The sequence below is a fragment of the Lytechinus variegatus genome, chromosome 15, assembly GCF_018143015.1.
Source record: "Lytechinus variegatus isolate NC3 chromosome 15, Lvar_3.0, whole genome shotgun sequence".
In the NCBI taxonomy this organism is placed as follows: Eukaryota; Metazoa; Echinodermata; class Echinoidea; order Temnopleuroida; family Toxopneustidae; genus Lytechinus; species Lytechinus variegatus.
Window position 1 is genome coordinate 9,087,332 of NC_054754.1, and position 26,847 is coordinate 9,114,178.

The 26,847-nt window shown below is 36.0% G+C and overlaps 1 protein-coding gene across 1 annotated transcript in view; it reads right to left on the minus strand.

Moving 5' to 3' along the window:
- LOC121428787 (discoidin domain-containing receptor 2-like) overlaps positions 1 to 26,847 on the minus strand; it is a 106,151-nt gene that overhangs the window by 19,658 nt on the left and 59,646 nt on the right. Inside the window, exons 5-10 of the mRNA XM_041625621.1 lie at positions 19,026 to 19,137; positions 15,176 to 15,413; positions 14,748 to 14,895; positions 6,951 to 7,128; positions 5,126 to 5,460; positions 3,632 to 3,703 (exon numbers count right to left, since the gene is read on the minus strand). Of these exons, the coding sequence (XP_041481555.1) occupies positions 3,632 to 3,703; positions 5,126 to 5,460; positions 6,951 to 7,128; positions 14,748 to 14,895; positions 15,176 to 15,413; positions 19,026 to 19,137 (1,083 nt within the window). The remainder of the gene's footprint in view (positions 1 to 3,631; positions 3,704 to 5,125; positions 5,461 to 6,950; positions 7,129 to 14,747; positions 14,896 to 15,175; positions 15,414 to 19,025; positions 19,138 to 26,847) is intronic.

Consider the following 26,847-nt stretch of genomic DNA (forward strand, 5'->3'; position numbering starts at 1 on the left):
ATATAGAGATACAGGGGAAGTTTGACCTTGACAAAAATGTTTGTTGTAAACATACCAGAAAAGATTGAAATGAAAAAAATATGGTATATAAAGGTTTGAGGAAAATCTATCAAAAATTAAGAAAGTTAAAGGGGAATGAAACCTTTGGAACAAATAGGCCTAGGTAAAAACAGAAAAATCAAAGAATAAGAATAAAGAAAGTTTGAGAAAAATCGGACAAATAATGAGAAAGTTATGAGCATTTGAATATTGCAATCACTAATGCTATGGAAATCCTCCCATTGGCAATGCGACAAGGATGTGTGATGTCACTGATGAACAACTTTCCCTTTGGTGGACTATAAAATACCCTCAAAATGTCTCTTTTTGCTTTTTCTTTTGATGATACAAACTCTTTATCCATGATGTATTCTTGAAAAATATGTATTACATGTTCTCATGTAGAAAGAACACATGATCTAGGGATAGATGTGATAAAAGAGGCAATTCAAGTGAAATATATACTAAAGTAATGGGGAGAGTTGTTCACAAGTGACATCACATATCTTTGTCGCATTGCCAATTTGCTATCTCCATAGCAATAGTGATCGCAATATTCAAATACTCATAACTTTCTCATTATTTGTCTCATTATTCTCAAACTTTTGTTGATCTGTTTCTTTGATTTTTCTGTTTTCACACACGCTATCTTGTTCCAATGGTTTCATTCTCCTTTAATAGAAGTTTGAGTTTTTTATTTGTGATGTCATATACATGTACAAGCAGTTGCCCCATTTGTTATGTAATATTTAGAATGCATAAATATAAATTTGTTAATGGTTCATTATTACTACAATTTTTCTTCTTTTCAGGAGCAGGTACAAAATAATATGTTAATAAATAGAAGATATAATAAAAACAATTTTCAATTCTTTGAGAAAACAACATTTTATTGATTTCTAAATTTACATGGGAAGCTGCTTGAAAATGACGTCACAAATAAAAAAATTCTAATAACATTTCAAATCTTTGATGGATTTCCTTCAAACCTTCAATATCTAAAAAATCATTCTTCTGCCATTTTGACACTAAACTTTTTGTCAGGGTGAACTTTCCCTTTAAAACTGTGTTAGCAGCCACTTCTATCCTGGGATGACCATTAAAACTGCTTCACAAGGAATCTCTGTGTGAATATGAACCTGTCTAGAAAGACCATATGTGACCAGCCACCTCAAAAACAACAAGTAGTAGCCGGGGGGGGGGGGGGGGGTCTGAAAATAGCAAAAACAATAATTTGGTCTTTAAAAAGGAAAAAGAGAGAAAATTAGCTATCTGAAAGAGTTATTCTTCTTCATACTGTGTCAAAATTGATTTGGTAATGTTAAAGAAAAGACAAGTTCAGGGACCCATTGCATAAAAATTTTAGCCATAAAAAAAAACTCTTGGCAAATAAACAACAAAAAAAACACCCCAAAAATATGCCGGAGAAAAATTACACAATAAAAACTCTGGTAAAAAAATTGCCAGAATCTTTTATGTCAATCTTTTATGTCTTTTATTTTTATTTTGTTTGCTTGGATGCAAAACAAGTTTAAAGGTGCTTCAACCAATCAAGCTTTTAGCTTATGTTGCAACACCTTTGTATGTTTATTATTTACATGTGTTTCGTATATATTTATATATTATCTATGTATTCTTTTACATTGTGAATTGTGAACATGCATGAATAAATAAATAAATGAAATAATAAGTAATAATAATAAGTTTTATGGAACAGGCCCCAGGAGTGTTTTAACACCATTTTTACAGGAATGCTTGGAAGTTTTACAGAAATGGCAGTATGCACATTCCATGAACGAGTGAGCCCAAAACTTCTTGAACATTTTTGCTCCTGAAAGTCTCATTAAATTTCTTCTACATTCAATCAAATACATGTGTGTGTTATTGGTGATCAATTTGACAAGTTATAAATCATTTCAAAATTAGTCTGTACTTCTATAAGCTCACAATAAAAACCCCAAAATTCATTTTGCTTGACGTATTGTTGGTTTTGGGATTTGCCTTGGCAGGTCACTATCAACAGGATTTCATTCAATTATTTTTTTTCACATACTGCCTCTTAAATACAATAGTTTCATCAACTGAATGTATATAATTCATTCTTAAAGATCACATCATTGATATAAAGTGACGTATTGTTAATACAGAATTAATACAATCATCTACTTGACTACAGCCATTCACACATTGCACATGAATGGGAATTGAAAAGACTTATGCCATTCATCCAGCACATCTAGATATCAATAATTGTACAATAAATGTCAGAGAGCTGACAGCAACTATGCCATGGACTTGGCATGCTATTCCCAGGGACATATTGAATGAAACATGAAAGTTGGCACAAGGAATCCACAATGAGAGATGTCAATGGAAAGGGAAACCTAAGGAGTGTTTTCATGAAGCAAATGTTCAGTGATTTTCACTGACAAATTTGGTGAGAGCCAATCAGAAGCAAGGATTTCAGTAGCTTATAACAGTTGTCAATCATTTTCACTAACATTTTGTTTCATGAAATGCTCTCAAAAATAACCAAATGGATCTACATGTATAGTGCAACACTGACAGTAAAATAACAGGTGGAATGGGTTTGTGAATCATATTAAAGGAAAATCTCTTTGCAATTGAATAATTCATTTCCAGATCATTTCCGTAATGAAAATACACATACTTATCCGATTGCCAAATTAATATTTCATTTTCTTTTTCAGAACAATTTCCTTTCAGGATATAAGAATGGGGCCACGAGTGATTTATTGTTTATAGGTTGATATTACTTGAAATACTATATTTTTATGATTTACCAGTTCAGTGGGGGGGGGGTAAGTGTATAAGGGGGGGTATGTGTATAAGGAGGGAGGGGGGCAGTGACATCCAGGCTGACACACAGACAAACAGATGGAGACACACAAAGAGACCAAGACAGTGAGAAGGGGGTGGGGGAGAGGAGCATGAATGAACTTACAAGTTTACAAGTCCATTTGGGTCTCAGCACTACTTAACTATAATATTGGGGAACAAAAGGAGAACGAAAAAGTAAAATAACGAAAGAAACATAAAAAGTAGGAAAATACAGTGATGTGCAGTAAAACCAGAAGGTAAAAGCAATTCTTTTTTCTTATGGCAATATGAAAAGAATGAAATAATCAGAATGGGGGAGAGAGTGAGAGAAAATTAAAAGAGAGAGAGAGGAAAAGGAGGAAGAGAAAGGAGGAGGGTGAAGGGGAGGAAGAGGAGGAGAGGTATCAGAGTTAGTGACAAACATAGAACCAATATGCAATTAACAAAAGTAGTGCAAGAGACAGTATGCCGGTGAAGGGGGGGGGGCAAAGACCAAACGGAAACTAAGTGCAATCCAAAACAAAGTTTTTCTTATATAGCTTTAGGAAGGACAGGATGTGATCACCATTTATATCAAGAAGCTACCAAGGCTTTAAATGCAACTCAGTTAAGAATACTGTCACAACAAACTAACTTTCAAAAATGTAATTAACGATACTCATTAATAGAGAGACAAGACGTCTACCAGATGCAATCAAGAAACAATTAATTACGGTCAACGGACTAAAAAGCAATTAGCAAATGCACAAACCTGCAGACGGCGGGCCAACTACGGGTGTGTCATATGTGGCCGTGCTAGTGTCATAGTTGTCAGGGAGATCCTCTGTGTAAGTGAGTTAAGGGTAGTGGTCATAGCAAGACAAAAACAGGACACGGAATAGAGTATGTGGGAAACACAGGTGAAATGCACATTTCCGTGAGAAAAAAAAATGGTAGGAAAATAATCTCTTGGAGGTTTTTAAAATTCAGAGTGAGCTGACTTTACAAGTGAAACTATTCAAATTTGTGAAATGATTTGTCTTAGGCAATAAGATTATTCTTTACAATATTAGCAAAGAAAGCTGGAATGCATGTGCAGCATAACTTTATATATCTTTTTGAAAAAATTATAGCATGATTCCTGGAGGCGAAAAACAAAATAAGAAAATCAATAGTATATGCTCATTCAAATACATACTCCTAAAATTTTTGGCAAGAGAAGCAAACAATAAAATTCTCTAATTCTCTCAGCCACACATTTCTACAGAAAAGTCCCTCTATTATGATTATTCCATAAACTTCTCAGAAGAATGTGATTCATAACTACTGTATGTTGACAATGTGCCATTTACAGCAACTTTTACTTCAGACAACAAAAGCGGGCACAATTCAATCATTTTCAAAACAGTTTGAAGTGCTGCGCGATGTGCATTTCACCATTTTCCACAAGAACAAGGCAAGATATATATATATATTCATATTAACAAATCACAAAATGCAAAATAGCAAAACATGTAAAAATTTATAAAATAAAATAGGAAATAGCCGTTTAACATGCATATATAAAGAATTCAATGTATAATCATATTCAATCATGGATATTTTCAGATCCAAATGCAATTAAAAAAATATGAGCTGTATAACTGTCATAGATATTCATATTCTTATGATGCAATCAGTATCTACTCATGCCTATAAAAATAAACATACATTTATCTATAACATAAGAAAACAGATCATTTTGAAATATTTAGTTTAAATTGATTTAATACTGTGTTGAATTAATATATATAGTAAACTGTTAATTGTTAGGATTTTAATTGAGTAATGAAGTGCACAGAAAAGGCTAACATTATTCATACTGAATATTTGAAACATTAAAATCACAATTAAAGCAACTATCATTAAAATGTAAGTTCTGTAAATGATAAAGCTGTTATGTATGCTAGCTATAACTCACATATATATCTCAAACATGCTACATTTTCTACCTAATCCTGGATTTAAAAAAAAATAGATTTTGGTGGAATATAAATGTTGTTTGATTAGTTTCTCAATACAATTTTCAAATAAAATGGTAGATGTCAATTAATTTCTTTGTAAAAATAACATGGTAACTGCTTGGCTTAGGCTTCAAATGACCATGGGCAACTTTATCATTTTTGAAAATACCTCCAGTTAATCCATATAAATTTTTCATTCAGCTATGGAGTGAGAATTACCAGTGTTGCCAATTTAAAGATGGAATTTTAAATGAAAAACGTACCTGATTCAAATGACACTTCACTAATCAGTATCCACTTTCCTCTGTGAATGAGCCTGACCTTCAGCCACTGGGCCACACGGTGCCGAAGATTGACCGTTATCCACCGGGCATCTTGATGGTCACTGTCGGGCCGGATCGGCTCATAGATGGCCCGAGGCGAGTAGTGACCCTTGCGTACGCTGAACATGACCTCGATGGCCTCAAAGATCTCAACGTTATTGGTGAAGTAGTTGTTGACGTGGAATCCGAGGCTGGTGAAGTTGCGCAGTGAGTCGAACTCGAAGGTGATCTCGGGATTGGGGTGGGTAGTGTTTCGCCAACCGACCCACTCGTATCTGAAATCATACATTTTAAATATCAATAATGAAATCTTTGTAATTTAAAACAAATGGCAGCTTAACAGCTGAAATGATGAATATTACAATTCAATACAATAATTAAATACATATATAATGTGCTTAAATCCAGTGTAGACACTATTCATATATGGATGATGCTGTATAATTGTCTATCATTATCATCATCATTATCATCATCATCATCATCTCCATCATCATCATCATCACCATCATCATCATCACCATCATCATCATCACCACCATCACCATCATCATCATCACCACCATCACCATCATCATCATCATCACCACCATCATCATCACCATCACCATCACCATCATCATCATCATCATCATCACCACCATCATCATCATCATCACCACCATCACCATCATCATCATCACCACCATCATCATCATCACCATCACCATCACCATCATCATCATCACCACCACCATCATCATCATCATCACCATCACCATCACCATCACCATCATCATCATCATCATCTCATCATCATCATCATCATCACCATCATCATCATCATCATCATCATCACCATCACCATCATCATCATCACCATCATCATCATCACCATCACCACCATCATCATCATTACCATCACCACCATCACCATCATCATCTTTGTTATGGCTAAAAGTATTTATCTAAATAAAGGGCTAAGGAGCTAATTGAGAGGAAAGAGAGTGACAGGAAGAAAGCAAGTAAAGACCAATTGAAAATGAATACATATAAAACATATTCCACAAAAGGATATACAAGAATGCTATTTGAAATATCTAATGCTTTTAATCATTTTTTCCCTTCTCATTAACGTTCAAAGTTGAAGGGAAGATGATAATAATGAACAATTATTGTATAGCATTGGTCACAACAATATGTCAGAGTATTTACTCAGTTGCTGGAAAAGATAGTTCTTTGATTCAGACTTGAAGGTCACTTACAGACACAAAGTTGGATTGGGAGATAATTCCAAAGAGAAAGCTAGATCCCTGCCGGCTTGGGTAATGGGCATTTAAAGAATAAGGAAGAGTAAAAGGGAATAGGAGAAGAGGGGCAAAAAGAAGGAGAGTGGCAGAGAGAGGGAGAAGGAGGTAGAGTGAGTGATTCCTAGAATCCACTGGGAAGGGAAAGTTACAACAAACTGGGGGGTGTTTCACAAAGATTTAAGTATGACTTGAGTCGCACTTGAATACCGAGTTGCGTACGGTACGAAAGGCTTGACCGCATTGGTCAGATCGTGTCATGAGGACGTGCACTAATGCGTATCTATCTATGAGATCGCGCAATGCATATCATGAACGAGTCTGCATTTAAGTGCGACTTAACTCATACTTAAATCTTTGTGAAACACCCCCCTGGAATGGAAAACAGTATTTTTCAAAATTGTACAATGAAAAAAAAGGCTTTGCAATCATTTTCCTCCAAAGTGGGAGATACTATTTGAATAAGAAGGAAAACTCACCCTTGTGGTACATTGTAGGGGCTGAGACGATAGTTACTATGTCCGAGCATTCCATCAGTCAACTGACCGAGTCCGTTCATTCTCTGACCCTCGAAGGTATAGCCATCATACATGTCATCCTCAAACACATAGTCGCCACGTGTATCGCCGATCGGCATCGAGTACGACTTCAAATGGTCTGTAAATACATGAAAAGCATGGTATAGATTAGTTGAGATTATTATAAAGACATTTTGAGAAAAGTGTCAACTGAACTGAAATCAACCAAGTCTAAACCAGTTGTCAACTTAGAACTGTTGGTTTAAGCCAAAGATTTAACAGGTAAAGGGACAAGGAATTTCTAAAAAAAAATATTAATGAACTGATGACTTCTACATCGATCAAATTTGTGAAACCTCATTAGTGTTCAGTTATATTTTCAAAAATCATGAAAGAAAATTGGTGTATTACTCCTAACAAAAATAAACACCTTGAATGACTATATGTCAAAAGAACACTTTTGTATTTAGTTCTTCAAATTAATGCACATTGGATTTAAACTGTAATATAATGAAATACTACAGCTTCAAAAAAAATGTAAACTGACCAAATTTAGAGGCTGGATAACTGAATTTGTTTTAGAGATGCACTATTATTAATTATTATTCATACAGACAATTTTAGAGCCCAAATACAAGTGTTATTTTGTTGGTGCACTCGACCCACTTAAAAAGTTTGTTGAACTCGCCTAATATTTTTTCCGAGGTGACACAATATTGAAAATATTGGACGACTAGAAGGGGAATTCCTGAAGTGTACGCACCACTCATCGCGCGCGCATGCAGTTTTCAATGGCAAATGCGCACTGTGTGTGGAACTGTGACTGCAGAGTGATGAACAATTCCTATTAAATTTTTTCTACAGAGGCTGCAGTAAATCTCTAAATGCAGAGAAAACCAACAACTGTTAGGAAGTTTGGAGTTATATTCGCTTTAATTTCATTTTATCCTATAATAATTTGAATATATTTTAGAAATTGAGGCACAGGAAATACTATTTTTTTGCATGATAAATCCAGTGCGTAGCTTTAGGACCACTTCTACATCGGGCGGCGAAATTAAGAGGTTTTCGAAAAACACGACGGGATTTTCGTATTAGTGAGTTTTGTGATATTTTCTACTTGGTTAATGATCTTTAGAATGTTTGCCACAAATTAGTGAAATATAATTTGTTGAAATATTAAAATTGGAACAGTTTTTATTGTTTGAAAACAAAGTGCATAGCTTTAGGTCCCCCCATCATACAGCAGAGTCAGATTCTCAGGGCGGGAGGGTAAGTTAAAAATTATTTGCTAAAATTCTCTGTATGAATAATAATCATAATACTGGATGTCCCATTTTTCGGTCAATACAAGGAAATATAGGACTCGCTTTGCAAAATATTGGACTCGTCTTCGACTCGTCCAATATTTATGCAAAGCTCGTCCAATATTTCCTTGTATTAACCTCAAGGCCATCCAATATTATATAAATATTAAAGCCCATACCATGTCTAAGATAACATCAAGTTGATGACAATTGAATAACAAATTTTCATACAAAATTTGCTTGCTAAAAAAATACATTCAGTGTCTTTCATATTCTGTTTGTCTTACATGTACAATTTTGCTTCCTTTTTTAAACACATGGTCTTAAATAAGAAGCAACCACATTTATTAATTTCTATTTTTTATCAAGGATAGACTCATTTTCATTATAATTCATGTTCAAAACTGCTGCTAAATATTAGTCACTGTGATATACACTTGGAACAACATTTCCGTATGTCCTTGTGAGACAACTCACACAATTAAATTACACTTCTCTTTGTAATGGCCTTCTGAAATAATCAGCCCTGAGTCACATACAGCCTTGTGCCTCTCTCGGACTCCAACAGGTCCATGAAGCTCTAGTCTTCACTTAGACAATAATGTGAAACTTACAAATTATGCAGTGTGATTCCAACCCTAACCCTACAAATATCAGGCTTTAAAAAGGGTATCTAGAGCGGTGAGCTTTTTGAAATGACTGAACATTTTACTCTGCATAGTCTTGCAGAACAGACTCAAACATATCATGCACACCAATTCATGATGGTCTGTATAAGGAGACTACTCCCCTTTGACTCCCATTGGAAGGCTATAAATAAAGCACCATGGGAAAGTTGCAAGCCTCCCAGTCACATATATTAAGCCTGAATCAAATAATACATATTTCAATGTGATTTAAGGCTCTGTTCAAGGCACCCAAGAGTGTATTTAACTAGTGTAGTCTCCACTTCAGACTTGATGACATGAAAGAGGCAGGAGAGTCTGTCCCTTGAAGTAAGCATAAGACCTTGTGCATAGAGGTATAATGGTTCAGTGGATAAGTCTCTGGACTTTGTACCACAAGGTCCAATGTTCAAATCCCACCTTGGCACTCACATCCTTTGGCAAGGTATTAATCTACATTGCCACTCTCCACCCAGGTGTAGTAAATGGGTAGGCCCACTCCCGCAAGAAGGACGTCCTTGAATGCTACACCACCAGATCTGGGTAGCTGTGCTTAAGCCGGGGTAATGGCATGCTGTGCTTAAAAACATTGTATTACTCGTTATAAGTGTTGCACAATGCATACTGCACATTATTATCACGATCTTCAAAATTTCTCTTTTTATAAAACCCATGTTTTCCTCCATCATATTATTATGAGACAAGACTATCAGCGAATACCAAGAAATCTTATTCTCCTTTTCATATAATCTCTGGTTCTAGTATTGCTAACAAACTTATAATGCATGCACAAGGTGGATATGTGCACAATATAGGCCTATTTTATCATAATAACATATACCTACACTACATAAATTCTTTTCACCTTTACATGTAGCCTACTAGTAAGCAGCGTTGAAGCTTTAGTGAAAGAGAGTCTAAGACTTCATCCAATTTGTGAGTGGTTGTGTTGCCCAATAAAGTGTGATTTTCATCTTTCTTGCAACACCTTAAAAACTCCCCTAAGATACGGTGCTAAATTTCTCAAAACTCATGAAAAAGTGGCTGTTCTTTGCAATTCCCAGGAGTTATTTGAGTTTCCAATTCACCAGCGTGAAATGCTGTTTGAAAATGTCATCCCGTCATGCTCTGACAAACGAAACTAGTGCTCTAATACATCATCCAATATCACAAAAGCCAAGGGTCCTTTTAATATTGAATGCACTTTCACAGGACTGTAAAAATATCATGTTTCCCTAACAAAAATAATCCAATAGATTTTGGAAGTTCAAGGCAAAATTTGGGGGTGAAGGAAATGGGAAAATGAAGTAAAATCAAATATAAAAACTAGTTTGGAGTATTATAATATTTCACAGCCTTTTTTACTGTTAAGAATAGGAGAGGATAAGGGAAATGTCACACAAATTTTCCTATCATAAAAATGGCTGCATAGCAAAGATATTAGAAAAATATAAAATGGAATAGATTCAAATAATATTTCATGTATTATATGGTGTAGGACCTATATGTACACTATGTACCATTTTATACTGAGACAAAATAAGATATATATTGCAATATAACATTGATAAAATATCATATACGATCCAATATTTTAGGAGTTTCACCAGATGAAATAAGAAATATTAAGACAACAAAACTCATGTGAATATGATCAGGGGATTGTTTCATGACACATCTTATCAGAAGTTTTCACCAACAAATTTACTCTTTCAGTAGCTTATAACATGTCATTGAAAGTCAGTGACTATTTGTGTTCATGAAATGCTCCCTGTAATTCGCAGACAAAATTTGACGACAAAGTACTGGAAGAAAATATAATCACTATGGGTGAAAAAGAAATATGAGAAAAGTTGAAATCTGAGGTCACAAAATTGAGGGACGGTTGCCTGAGCCGCCAATCCCGGGGGTCAAAGGTCAGATAAGGTCGACTTCATTTCATTTTTCCTGGAGATGAAATATCATCCCCTTTATCATCCTCAGACATAACACCAAGAATCCCCTTTTCTTTTTTTCTCTCTCTCCATATTTGGGTAGGAATGGGAAAACAAGCTGTATAAACTCTGCCGGAGCAAGCGGTAGGGTGATATTTTCGTAGGCTTGCTACAGAAAGCTGCATTCCAATCTCAAGTTGGTCGTGTCAACTAACAAGGGTATTAGGAAGGAGAATGGGGGATCGATGACACGAGATTCTTGATTCTTGCATTCTCTCTTTTGAGAATTCAAACTTCTGAAATTTTTTTGGATCGGTACCCAAAAGCTAAAATGTTCACAGCATATTAATACAATGTAACTCACAGGCCTATTTATTGACAATCAACTTGTGCTAGGCCTAATAAAAAAAAATTACCAAGCTTCAAACTTATATTGCAGCACCTTTGTATGTTTTATATATAGGCCTACTTCTTGGTTTTAGAAGGGTCCTCCATATTATGTGTGTAATCTACCACATTGTACATATAGGCCTATTCATAGTATGACATTGTAGTTTACTCCATGAATAAATTATATACATATAAAAAGATATTCTATCTATATATCATCATTCCCTCTCTCCTCCTACCATATTCTTCCTAATCCTCTACCTTCCTTCACTTTCTCCACCCTTCCTTCATTTGCACGTTCCTTCACTCATTTTCTTCATCCTCACTTTGCTCATTCTCTCACCTCTGGCCATCATGTGTCCCATCACCTTGAAGGTAGCTTATATTTACAGAATTTCAACATGTTTTCTTTATTCAAATTTATTTCAATTCATATTTTGTGCACTCTCTAATTCCCTGTTATCGGGACCATAAACTGGACTATTTCCTTACTATACTCGTAATAAAATGATAAACAATTATAATTGCTTGGACGATTTCCTTGAAAGGTGTTAAAATGTCTTCTCTTTACTCTTCTTTTCTTTCATCCTGCTTCGTTTTACTCTCCCTCTTTACCCTCATCCAATCTTCCGCTATATTGACAAAGCTAACTCCTATTTACCAACACTAGACATGCATTCATTTCCACCAGCACTCTCCCTTCATTTCCCCTGGGAGCGCTCGTGTCTTAAGGCAGATGAACCAAAGAAAAATACTGCGTCTCAATCGAATATCTCCGCTTCGCTGCTTACAAAAATGACAGACTATATTTTTAGAAGCAATCACATGCATCGTTGATATCGTATGTATCTTTAAGGCAGCTGTATTAATTTGTGAAGAACTGAAGATTCATTGGATATTGACATGTATTTTGGGGACTTTGAAGATTTTAATGAATAGGCTTAAAGGTAAATGCTAGTTTTGGTAACGATATCAAAATGAGTTCATACAGAATCCAATGAATGATCACCAAAGTGTCTGTTTGTATAAATAAATGTACATGTACATGTATGTGCCAAAGGATTCTGGAAGAAATTGTGTAACTGCTTAGAAATCAGCAAGTAAGCACAGGATTCGGGTAGAGTGTCGGGCCCGACATTCGAAGCAATAATTATACACTGTCCCACGTGCATTTCAAGATTTCACAAAGTTCAGTTTATGTTCCTGTACCAGATCTAGATCCTCGATGATATACTGGCAATTAAGCCTTGTTTTAAAAACTTTCTCATGAAATCAGTGTTTACTGCAACTACTGGAATTTCTCTTTAATTGTTATTGTGGCGAAATATCATGATAATTAAGTGCATGAAAAAAATTAAGTTATAAAGAAAAAATAGAAATTAATCATCAATTTCAAATTAGGAAGAATTTTTAAAGCTAGTTAATAAACCCATGCATGACTGTAATGAATAACCCTAACAAAGAAATAGAAGAAAAAAAGAAATAGTTTGTGTTCCCAAATTTGATTAGCATTTTTTGTCATAAGAGAAAAGTAATCAACTACATTCTGTACAGTCTTAAGTAAAAAAACAACTTTCAATCATCAAACATATATTTATGAAGCAGTCTTTGAAAAATGTACGGCAAATTGCGATGCGATGCAAGGAAACTTATGCCGTGAATTATAATATGGTAAAAATGTAATTGTTTGGAATGAATAATGAGATATTACTTTAGGCTTAAAAATGCCATTCAAAATTGTTTGATTCAAAATTTTAATGCCATTCAAATCAACTCTTCTGCTTTTAAAGTAGAATTTTTAAAGTGATTGGTTAACATTGGTTTGATTTTAAAAAATCTGAGCTAGAAGGTCACACTTGTCACCTGTGTCTGTGATATGTTACAAAAATGAAACCCAGAAAAAATTGCGTTCGAAAATAATTATTTAGTGCTTCAAAAATTGATATATAAAGTGACCGGAAACACCATCTTAATTTCATCTCATACACTTATGTGTACTAATAGGCGTCTATAAGACGCCTATTTACATAATCGGGGTTTGCCTTGTACTTTTAGCTTTTAATTCTCAATAATGGTTGTTTTCAGGGTTTATTAGTCCTAATACATGCATTTGTACACATGTTTCATCTTGGTTTGAGAACTTTTTAAATCGGCTGCTCACAAAGTTAAACAATACCTTTAACATAAACAATGAATAAAAATATAAGGAAATACAAGAAAATTCAAAGGGCAGGAAATTTATTAACTTTGCATGAAATTTGTTTGCTATTTACAATGTATACATTTTTGAACATATACAAAATTACAATAATGTAATGATGATTAATTCTAGAAAATAATGCAGAATTAGGGGGGAAAACTGGAACCAGAACTAAATACTGTATCCACTGCTTCACTTATCATTTCATCCCATGCTTCAAGCTGAGATTTTTAGGGGGAATTTATACCCCCCCCCCAAAAAAAGGGCGGCGATCCCTCCCTTTTCTGAGCAGACACGGCTGCAAACGACTTGAACTTGTCATTCACCCAAAACTACATCACAGGTGGGGCTAATAGTCTGGGTTGCTAGGCAACACGACAGGTGAAGTAGGTCAGTCAATCACCCCTGTGTCAAGATGCCAACATTTCATTTTTTTTCTCTCTCTCTCCGTTCCTCTAGTCATAAAAATTGCTCAGTACCAAATGTGATTTGTAAGCATAAATAAGAGGGAAAATGAGACAGTTTAGCTTCACATAAGACATATAGGTCTACTGAAAATTTCTACTTTCATGTATGTATGTATATGACATAAATGAAGTTACCAGAGTATGATTGGAGGACCAGGGCCCCTCTATATAAAAGTTACTTTAGCAGAACTAATTTACTTTCCCATCCAAAGGTAACTCCCCTGAAATCCTTGATTCTGATTGGCTGCTTAGCATTGTTACCATGGTAGTTACCATTGGATGGCAAAGTTACTATAGTAACGGTCTCAAGAACCTTTCTTTATATATATATATATATTATTATATTATATTTTCCCCTGAGAACATGCACCTTGTAAATCCTCACTGATGGTAACTACCAACCGTCCCCTGCCAAAAAAAGGCTACAGAGTCCTATCAATGGGAACGTAGTCTTCCCAATAAAATTTGAATTCCGAGTGTGTTCTATCCACATCGATACAGGTATTAGAACTGCAATGTGAAGCAATCACACTCATTAAATACTTGTCTGAAAATTCATCTTTTATCATCTCCGGAGGATGGGGGCGGTTTCACAAAGAGTCAAGCATGGTATAAAAGGAATCGTCCCATTGGTCAAACCAAAGAAGACGTACACTACTGCATATTAATCAATGAGATTGTGCATTGCATATCATGTGCACATCAGCATTTAAACATGACTTTAAAATAAAGTCACACTTATCACTTCGTGAAACATCCCAGGATAGAAGACTACCATCATGGTCTCGGACTTACCCAGCCATTTGCATCCATACAGTTCCACCCTCATGCAGACTGGTGTTTGGACCTGGACCACTGGAATGATTCTTAGGACCTGGGCCACGATGGGAGGGCTGATATGGACCGTGATCTGAGAGTTGGTGTCGCGGTTTCCGATAAAAACCTGAACAGGACAGAAAAGGAATCATTCAAAATGGATTGGATAACCAGTCTCAAGCAGATCTATTTTTAACACATTGATTAAAGTTTTGCTTTTACAAGTACACAGAGAGGAACTAAAACTACTTCGTACAGGATACTCATAAAAAAAACAGTGAAATAGTACTACCAGTATGCCATGAACACCTTGAACTTCTTATCATTCTTTTAATATGAAACTTGATCATTCTTGAAAAAAAAAGCTTCTGCAAAAAAAAAAGTCCTTTTAAGAAACTACACCTTACCTCTTCTCCCGTCATCTGCACATATCGAATCCACGTCTTGCCGCCATCCCTGGACAACTCTAACCTGAAACGACTTGTAAATTCATTCCCAAAGTCAGTATCCCATCTACCCTGCGTGGACAAAGCTAAGATGACAGTTAGGTTGAGAAGGTCTACCTGAAGGTACTCGTAGTGACCGCTGGACTCCGGTTGGGCATTGACTGGGCACCAGGCCCCAGCACCCTGGTTGAGATGTAATCTGGTAAAATTAGGAATATGAAAATATATGGATTACTGAGGAAAGTGGTTTTATTAAGTATACAAGATGTTTAAGAATATTTAATATGGAGGCTGTATTTTGGGTTATTTTACGACATGACTGCTTGAATGCTTTGGATTACAAATCGTTTTCATCATCATATTGTATCTGCCTCTTCTTCATCCTCCTCCTCTTTCTCCTACTCCAACCCCTCCTCCTTCTTCTCCTCCTGATCAACAACCACCACCATCAGCAGTAGCATTGGCATAATCATCATCATCACCATAAATCACTACCACCACCACCACCACAATCATCATCGTCATCATCGTCTTCATCATCATCATCAATCTTTATCATCATCATCATCATCATCATCAGCTTCATCATCACCATCATCATCATCATCATCATCATCACCACCACCATCACCACCACCACCATCACTACTACTACCATCATCACCATCACAATCACCAACACCACCACAATCATCACCATTTTCATCATTTCTGTCACCCTGCTCATCATCATTTATTATCACATCCATGCACAATAAATGCACTCAATTTATAAATAAATAACGCGATATACATGTACAACTACGGCAGTAATACATTGTGTAACCTAAAATAGGCAATATTTGGTTTATTCACTCCAGTAGTACACCGGAATCAATCGACCACATCGACAAATGGCTGCTCCTGCTTGTGGATAGAAAAAAGTGGGGCACTTAATGTAGATTTACAGGCTACCATAGTGCAGTATACCTCACTTATCGCACAACTATGTCGGTTGAAATAAGCCACTAAATAATTCAATCTAATTTGTGAAATTAGCACGTTACTCAACAGTGCCTTGCCCGTATTTCCTCCCTTCATATTATCTGATTATGGTTTTACACCGGTAGATGAACCCCCCATGGCTGTCAAAGTGCATCAACTTTACCGTCAGTAGGAATGGATCAAGGGGGATGAAGAAAAAAGTATCCACTGTAACCTCAATTCATAAAATGCATACCCCCATTCTACTTCTACAATTGTCATATCTCTATCGAGAAGAGAATAAAAAAAAGATAATCAAATTTTGCATAATACATGTACAAGGTGTCCTCTCTTCTTTTTTTTTATTCTGCAAGAACAGGAGAATTCTACCCTGAAACTATAATTATGATATTTTGAAGTGATATACAGTTTCTTCTGTATTAATTACTAGGCCATTGCATTAAAATTTAAATACATGTTATAATTAGCATTTGGCAAATTTCTGCTTGATTTAATTTTAATTTTTCTTTTTTCCTTGATCTGAATGTAAAGAGAATATTGGGTTTAATGCATGGTTTTTTGAGTTGGATCTCCCTTTTAAAAGCTTCAATCATCAGCCCATACACTTACATTCCCATATGAATTTCATATTTTTCATTGGCAAGGAATAGCAATCATCCTTTTGATCTTCGACGGCAGATAACATTTCCGCACCCTAGGGTTTCTAAAGTGCTACACTTCCTTTTCACAACACCTTCACTCTGACTTTGCGCCAGTCCAATTGTGACCACAAAGAGAAACACATCCACAATCAAATTGCTTCATTTGTTTGATTTCCTGTTAGTATTTTAAGAGATATATTTCTTATTTCCCCACTGCACTAGTTTGCAGAGTACATAAATATGGATAGTTTATTAGTTAACTATTATTTTACACATGCAATCATCATTTGAAAGAAAATATAAGAGAGTGGTATTTATGACAGGAACATATACCCCTGTATTTAAAAAAATAAAATTATTCCATGGAGTTTATACTAAATGCCTAAATAAAGCCATAGCCTCTGATTTATCATAGAACTTAATGTGTACTTTTTAATACTTATAGATTTTAACTATGAAAAAAAGGATGAAATAAATGATTACTTATTCAGGCTTCCTTTCACTTCAAAATTTTCTCCTCTTTCCCTTCCCTTTTCCTTCCTATACCTCTTCCTACAAAAATCAAGGTATATCTCATACAGTACACGTACAGTATATGATGAGGTCTCGAAGTGTAAAAAAATGTGTTCTAGTAAATAGCTTTAAGTCAATTTATTAAGCACTTTATCATCTATCTCATATCAAAGCAAATCGTCACAACATTCCAGCAGTGCGACTGTGCCATTAATACGAAAGCACTGAAACATCTTCTAAATCTATCCCAAAACAGACAAATTGCTGATTATTTAATCCAATAACCCCTCCTCCTATTAAATCTGATTCATACCCCAATTGTCAGCGCTAATAATGATGACAAAGACATCCCATGGAATAAGCGTTGATTGCAAGGCTGGCTGTAAACCCAATCAAAGTCAATCTATTCACCATGCATACGAACCCCCATCATGCTATATGCACGTATGATGAGAAACTGATCAATTAACATTTGTTGATGTACACAGTCATCAGTATTCAAGTATAATGTATAAAGGATTTCAGGTTGTTTTTTTAAGTGTACACTATTGACTTATTCATACTATAGTTGTGTTTCAACACTCAAAATAGCATGTCATATTAGAAGTATACAATGAGTCAGCAAAATTATATTGGGGGAAGGTGTTTCGCCAATTTAATGTATCAAAAAGCCCTTGCAATTTGAAGAGAAAAAAAGCATATAATTTTACGAATGGATTTCATAAAAACTACACTTTACTAGCACAGATAAAATAAGGGAAAAATGCCCTGAACAGAAAATATGATGACCAATCAAATTTGCAGTTATTGCATCAGTGACAGGGGCAGGCAGTAAATTGCCAATTCTTCCACGGCCAAATCGTCTACTCACGACATGGTATACCTTTATTTTATAGTCTAATGCCGTTTTGTCCATCAACATTTCATTTCACAACCATTTGGTTCAATCATCAGTTCGTCTATGCCCATTATGTCTCATAACTAGTTGGTCTAATGTTCGTTTTATGTCCATTCATTTTGCCCAATTAACACTTCGTCTAGTTAGACCAAATGGTATATGGACTAATGGTGAGTGGATGAAATAGCAATTTGACCATGTGGATATTGGACGAACTGATGGTAGACCAAATGATAGTAGACGAGTTGGCAATTTGACCAATTGGCATTGGACCAAATGAAAATAAGTTGGGCAGGCCTGGGGTGACCCCCCCCCTCCCTCTATTGCATGATTTTTCAAGTAGTGAAAAACATGGAAAAATGGAGAAGAGGAAGAAAATATAAGGAAGAAAGAAGAGTCTAAAAACAGAATGATTTGGGCCAAACGACTCTATATTACCGATATTACCGAAATGTCAGGCTGGTCATATATGTAGGTCCATGGGCTAAATAACAACATTTATTAACGCATTTTGTAAATTCTCTGATCTCTGAATGTACAATATAGCATTTTTTGCTCCACAGAATCTTTTCATTAGTATTCCCATCTGTGGTAGAGATTTGAGAGGGGGTTTTATTTCTCTCATTATTGATCTGATGATTGGGGTCGTACGCCTGCAGATTGTAGAATGAATTACAACTAATTACTGCACTCGTAAAAGTTGGTCGATTAAGCAATAGTGACATGGATGGGTATAGCTGTGCGATATACGAATTACAATGACTAATGTACAAACCTTGCGTTTTGCGGTCCAAACGAGAGTGTGTTGTTCATGTAAACGGAGCTGGCCGAGAGTTGTTCATCTTTAATGGTCTTATCATTCATACCCAGTGGATAACGACATGTACCTGATGAGAAAAAAAATATGTGAAAATAAAAAGTTTTGAGATTGCAAGTGATTGTGGGTTCAGTTCATTCCACATGAATTATTTCCAAATTCAAAATGAAAAAAAATTTATCAATATTTTGGTCACATCCCTTTGTCAAGGAATAAATACAACTGTATATCTCAACACTTCTGGGTTTAAAAACAAAATTTTATAAGCTCACAATTTCACTCTTATTATGTATTCAATGTGATCACCAACCAAAGAAATCTAACCGGTATTAGAAAATTAGAGATTCTGAAAATGCAAGGATCACAAAGTTATGGTTGATTTGCCAGAATCTCAAATTCACATGTTTAATGAGAGGAGAGAGAACTAGTTCATTTAGGAAGAGGACGGTGTCATCGATCTCAACAAGGAAGCACTAATGCAGAAAAATATCTTATCCTTCTATTTATGGAAGTCTTAAGAACCAGTTAGTGGATTTAGGGGTTTATCCAAATCCATGATCAAGTTTAAGGATGAAAAGAGGAACTAATCCTAAAGTGTTTAAAATTGATGAGGTGGAGAGGATCAAATGTCACATGATAAGCGGAGATTTGCTGAAGACTTCCTCAAATATCATGATGCGAATATTAAATTTACACTTAAACTTTGAACTAAAGTGAAATTTGATATACGGTGCATGAGGAATTGATCTTGTAAAAATCCTTTTTAATGATTGCAGGAAAGAAAGCTGGTTGATGCCCAATGACTGGAGTACATGTGGATGAGAACAAAATTCTATGCCAAAATTGTCAAGCTGGAAAGTCATAATACACTGTAAAGACCAGGCTGGATACTGCAAGAACATGAAGACTTCACAGACGAACACAAGTTTATCAAGAACCAATAAGTAATGAGGCCTGTAACATAAAGGACTTGCAACTGTTCTAACTTTGCCATTATGGCAACTACCATGGCAACCTTGATTCTGATTGGCTGCTGAGCCCTGTTACCATGGTAGTTGCCATTATGGCAAAGTTCGACAGTTGCAAGTACTTAATGAAACGGGCCCCTGGTCTTTAATCTGTACATACTTAAATCATGTTAGTGTGCATCATGCAAGTAAGATTGTGATTCTCCACTTTTCATACTTCTGACTAAAACTTTCTTAATTGTGTAAAATGCTGATGTACATGTTATCTACAAGCAGAAAATATATATTTTTGTACATTTAATACATGGAGGCCTACATCTAACAGACATTAACTTAATACTTGATGAATTACAGAATTATTAAATCCTCTTCACAAATAGTTATATTTTGCCAACAGTTTTTCAAACCTGCTTTCTGTGTGAAAATTCAAATTTTGCTGGACTATGAATGCCTATGATAATAAACATGTTGTTTCATGATGTAAATAGTTTTTGATAAAGTTCAAGATGTTATATTTGTTTGCAGTTTATATCAATGTTATAGTCTATTTTCATATTAAATGATGTTCATATAACTGCAAGGCACCTTTGTGAAGCAGTTTTTTCAAAGATGAACAGGTCCATCCCGTAGTATAAAATAAATAAAACATGATAAATCAATAAATAATAAACAAGCTTAAATATATCTTTGTATCACTTGAACTATCTAGTAATGTTACTTTAACCATGTCCAAAATGTGAAGAGGTTAGTAGTTTAGCAACTGTATAGCCCTATACATCCTCAGCATATCATGGATGCACAAATAGCATTATCCATTATGATTTTGAGACAAATGAAAATAGGAATGAGAATCGATGATTGACCATCATTTTATGGCATGAGATGGACGATAGCTTCGACGACGACCCGACCGAATTGGATGCAGATAATTTAAAGTGTGATGAGGCAGAGAGAAGTCATCAGGTACCCTAGATAACCTCCACAGAACTCATCAGACTCCAGCGGTGAATTGCAGATGAGTGCCGTCATTATAGATAGATCATTACAGATAAAAAGAGAGAGATACTCGCATATAATCACAGTGCACAGACGCAGACATGGACGAGAGAGAGAGATGGAGGAGGGGGAGAGAGGGAGAAAGACAAGAAACTGGGAGACAACATGAACCTCTAAAGAAAGAGTACTTTCTTTCTAGATGGATACAGAGAGATACTCATGTATAATTACAATTCACAAACACAAAATATGAGAGAGAGAGAGAGAGAGAGAGAAAGAGGGGGAGATGATAAGGAAAGTTGGATGGAATGGATATTAAATCAAGAGAACACATAAGGACAAACTGTCACAAGAAGTCAAGAGTGAGATGGAGGCAGAATCTAAGAAGGCAATAAAATCATCCAACTTTCAAGAGAAAGTAAAATATGACAACACGCTAAATACTGAAATGTTAAATCTGCAACTGAAAGGTTGGATCGATGACCTTTTCAAAATGTTATCTAACAAGGCATAAAGCTAAATCAAACCATTTATTGTAAAGGAAAGCACCATATAGTGGAGTGTTGTGGCCCAGTGGATTAGTCTTCTGACTTTGAAACAGAGGGTATTGGGTTCGTTCGAATCCCAGCCATGGCGTAATTCCCTTCAGCAATAATTTTATCCACATTGTGCTGCACTCAACCCATGTGAGGTGAATGGGTACCCAGTAGGAAGAAATTCCTTCAATGCTTGAGCACCTAGGCAGCCCAGCTAAAGCCGGGGTAATAATAATAGCTGGGCCTGCTGGGAGGACAGTTTTCAGAACTAATGGCTTTCCTGGGTAGATGTATATTATTATCATTATTGGTTAATGCAACATTTGGAAATGGTTGTTATTCTTCCAACCTTTCAATTGCCCAATTAACATTTTACTTTGTACAAAGGGACAATATCATATAAAAATAAGCACTCTTTCAGTACATCCGGCCCCCATTTTTATGCAGGCCTACATGTTGTACTTCACTTCTATACACAGCTCGAGCCATATATTTTTGGAGCATTACATCTTTCACAAACAAAACAAAACAAGAGAAAGCTTTGTCGGGAGGTCCAATATACAATACCACAGGTGGTTGGAGTCAGACGTAGGCCTATATATTTCATGGAATTGTCACATACAAACAACAACAAAACCCATTGAAAATCATAACAATATCAATAATCAATTGCTCAGAATATCATAAACAAAATATTTGCATTATAATGCAAATTATGCTATCTTTGAGGAATATATTCACTTTTCTCCTCAGAAGGCAACTTAAAGGTTTTACTGTAAAATGACAAAATATGAATATTTTCAGGAATCCCCTCTAGATAATCAGCTTATAATAACTTAACATGGATTTACATTCCATGCAATTACTAGTATTGTATTCCTTCCTAACTCCTATAACAAAGAAAAAACAGTATAGAAAGGGGAAAATTACTAAGTGGAAAAATGTCCTGATGTATTGTGGGATTACTCTGATATTCAGTTGGATTAGAGTATTCTTGGTAAGCTGTCTCTATCTCCGAGGCACTGTATCAATCAAAGGCTTTGGGAGAACTCACATGATAGTGAGGCCCTGTTTTTTTAGATTGGAAAATGAAGCAGTCTGAATAAAGGTTGAGTCCACCTCAGAAAAATGTTGATTTGAATCAATAGGGAAAAATTGGACAAGCATTATGCTAAAAATTGCAGAATTTTAGTCACATGCCAACGAGAGAATCGATGATGTCCCTCACTATTTCTTTTGTTTTTTATTGTTCGAATTATACATTATTCTAATTTTTACAGATTTGACAGTGAGGACCAACTTCACTGAACCATAAAATGTTAAGCTGTGGTAATTCAACATGTTCAGGGAGAAATAAAACTTTGTTTCTCAGGACAATGAAGAGAAAATTTGAATATTTCAGATTTCATTTATTGAAATACAAAAGAAATAGTGAGTGAGTGATGTCATCAAGCCCTCATTTGCATACTGACCGGGATGTGCATATAACTGTTTTGTGAAATTTAGTGAAACTTTAAATGTCATAACTTATTTTACATCCGATTTTGATGAAATTTTCAGTGTTATTCTTGTTGGATTTTTCTCTTTTTATTCAAATCAACTTTTTGTTGGGCTGGACTTGTCCTTTAAGAAAGCAAAACTTTGCCTTGCCACATTACCTCAGAACAGGGCCCCATTGGAAAAAAGTTGCATAAGAAAATAATCATTTATATATTAAATATGTAGGCATATATACATGTATTGTAGGCATCAAATGCATGCTTCATGTCGGTTGGAACTGAAGATACCTTTCATTGGGTTACCTACAAGTTGTAGTGTACCCGAGTGGGGGAAGGGGCGATCTGAGGGCACAGGCAAGAGTGAAAAACAAATTTTCAGCGATTTGAGCTGATGTACGAGTAAAAAAAGAGCATCAAGACGAAGCCAATTGTCACTACTGAATCAGTGATTTTGATTTGAATCCTGGATACAGTGGAGTTTGATACTGTACCAACTGTCTTTCAGAAACCACCAACCCTATTTCTGAAGCCAATAGTTACACTGTAGGATTGCCTCCCTGCTTCAAGCTGAGGAGGGAATCCCAGAGAGGGCCCTCAATCCAATTACCAATGTTCTCTTTCTAAATTGTCCCATCTAAGCATTTCTTCTCATCAAAGTTAAATTGTTTGCAAGTACCTCGCTATAAATACACCTTCATAACCACTCTGAAGTGCACCCCCAGTGACTTCGACAACATGCATCTTTTATCATCGGCTTCTGTTCCTTGATGACTCATGCCGAAGGCGATACGATGCTGCGGCAAAGCAAAATTGGAATGAAATCCCCAATCACATTTATTTGCTAAATGACAAGCTATTTAAATATTTAGGTTCATGGTACACGAAGACGACTATAAATTTGGTAGCGGTAATGACTGAGTCATTAATATCTGGTATGGGAATATGATAAGTAAGGTGACAAAGGGCACTCTATACAAAGAAATGGGAATTCATAAGATTACAAAAGGAAAATGGAAGTATAATCTATGACGAAAATCTGAAAAAACTGCACTACATAAATCACTGAAAATGAAAGAGGAAAGGAAATTTTAGGAGACAGGTAAAGTTGACAAACAGAGAAAATTTAGGAAACTGAAATTCAGATTTTTTTTACTTGTGATTATTTTCTTCATTATTCATGGTTGTGTGAGCCCTTCAAAGTCATCACCACCTTTTATCATAATGTACATGTAGTATGAACTGCACTTTTTTTTTGGGGGGGGGGCAGGGGAGAAATAAAATCATATGGTCAAATGGTCTTGGAAGCATTGTGATGTTGTGGTTCTGATTTTTGCCTTAAAATCAGAGGGTCATGTGTTCAAATCCCAGCAAACGCATTAATTTCCTTCAGCAAGATATTCGCCCACATCATGCTATACTCAATCCAGGTGAGGTTAATGGGTACCGGCAGGAACGGATTCCTCAAAAAGCTGTGAGCACCGGAATCAGTAGGCTAGCTTTATAGCCGGGGTAATATAGGACCACCTCAAGCACCTAGGTGGATACATCAATACTTATCATTATACACATTTGATCATAATATGGCAAAATCTGTACCAATACACTTATGTTAATCCTCCCTTTTACCAAACATCCCAAATTTTTCATCTCCGAAATCGATCCGATATAATGTGAACTCTTGAATCCCATTAGAAATACATCATCTGATCTCACAGAACATCACAAGGGTATTAATGAATGCGGAGAAGATGGCCTCCCGATACCAAACCGAGCATCATCATCTTCTTCTCCTCGCATACCATCATGTCATCGTAGCAAGAAATCCCTATCCATTTGGCTGGGATATGTGGAAAACAAGGTTCCACGGTAGTCCCCATGTACACCAAAACATCCCAACGATTCTATGTTTGCGGCGCAAGATGTCACATCGTGGCTCCTGAAGCATCGAACAACCGAGCATTAACACATTTTGGGGTGCATTATCTCTGGGTGGCATCTTTAAAGGTTGAGTAGCCACATGCTGAAGAAGAACATCCAGACAGGACACCCCCTCCTTCTAAACAACATTTGTCATATAAAACTGAAAGTTTACGTTATCTTGAAAATGACATTCTCGTGAATGATCCATCGAAAAACAAACCAATAACAGGCTGTTACGACCATAAAAGAATGTTATTTTTAAACATTCAACATCCTAGTACTGGTTTCAATCCTCAAGTAGCTCATTTATTCTACATCAGTCACAAAAGTAATGTATCTTCTTACGCTAATGGGTCATTTGTAAGCCAACTACCTCGTGTTGTTGAATCAGGAATAGAGAACTTGATGTTTGTTGCTTTTTATATCCAGTTTTCGTTTTCAACCACACAAAAACAATTCATCTGCTCTCTGCGTACCCCTTCATTAATCTGTGGGTGTAGACTATGTAAACTCTTTCTTGAAAATGAATGAAAAGCAAGGACCAGAAGAGTCAACATTCATTTGTACACTGCATTAATTTTTGTATTTTTGTGCTACTACAGACTGTAATATAGGCACACTAGAACACACCTTGGAATTAACTAATATAATTCTAAAATAACATGGACTCTAGCAGTCAAAAGTCACTTGTTTCTAATGTGCATGGTATGCATTCAATCCTTTCAAACATCAAATTTTGCACAAATTTTTTATCGCTGTTTCCAAGACGATATCCACATCATTTTGCTGCACTCATAAAAAAGAGACTATTTTAAAAATAGAGGATGCAATATTTGACAGATTATCCTGATGCAGACAACTTGTCGATAAATTTGAAATGGAAAGGGGTTTGTCGATTCATGGGTGTCACTTTGAATTACATGTGCTGGATTTCTTAGGGATGCAGGAAGACAAACAAGCATCCAGGCAAAGTTGTCTCAAAGAGACAGCCAAAGTTGATCTTGAAGCCATGAAATAGTGATGGCAGTTTCGCAGTAGTCTGCAATCAAAGACTGAAATTTGACATTTGAAAACACGATGCCGATGTCACAGAGGCAGCCATAGTACAAAATGGATCTAGTCTCATTACTTCAGACTCGGCATTATGCACTATGCGAACTGCGAAAACCCAAGGTCAGTGCCTGCGGACTAGCTTTACATACATGTAGTCTAGAGCAGTGTTTAATTGAATTAAGTCTGGAATCACAAGAGTGAATAAAAAATAAAGAAATATTGATGTAGTAATTTCTTGAGCATGTTCTACCCATTGCTTCACCCTCATTCAAAGCCCACCCACCACATACATCAGGAGGGGGGGCACTCGACCAAAGAAGTAGTGGGCATGTGCAGCGGGTGAGACGAAAAATGGGGGCCTTGGAGTGGGCTTCGGAACGACAAATGTTTGTGAAAATGGGGTCTTTGGAACGGGTCACTTGCTTGTGATTGCCTATTTATACCCATGGAACGGGCATACGTGCATGCAGCTAGTCCGGCGGCATTGGCGCCGGGTGCGCTAGCGTAGACTGATGCGATGGTCGGACAGCGCTCTGCGGCCACTTTTCACCAGAATGGCGGCTCATTGTAGCAGATCAATACGGCTGGAACGTCGTAACGGAAAATATGCAAAGCTTTGGAGCGGATATCTTTCTTCTTTTTTCTCAAAAAGAAAATGCTATGCTTTGGAGCGGCTTTCTTTGTTCTTTTTCTCACTAAGACAAAAATAATATGCCTTGGAACAGAAATTTTAGTGTAAAAATGGGGGTCCCCTCAGCGGCACACACCCACTATGCATTATATACTGAGTGTCCCCCCCCCTCGGGGG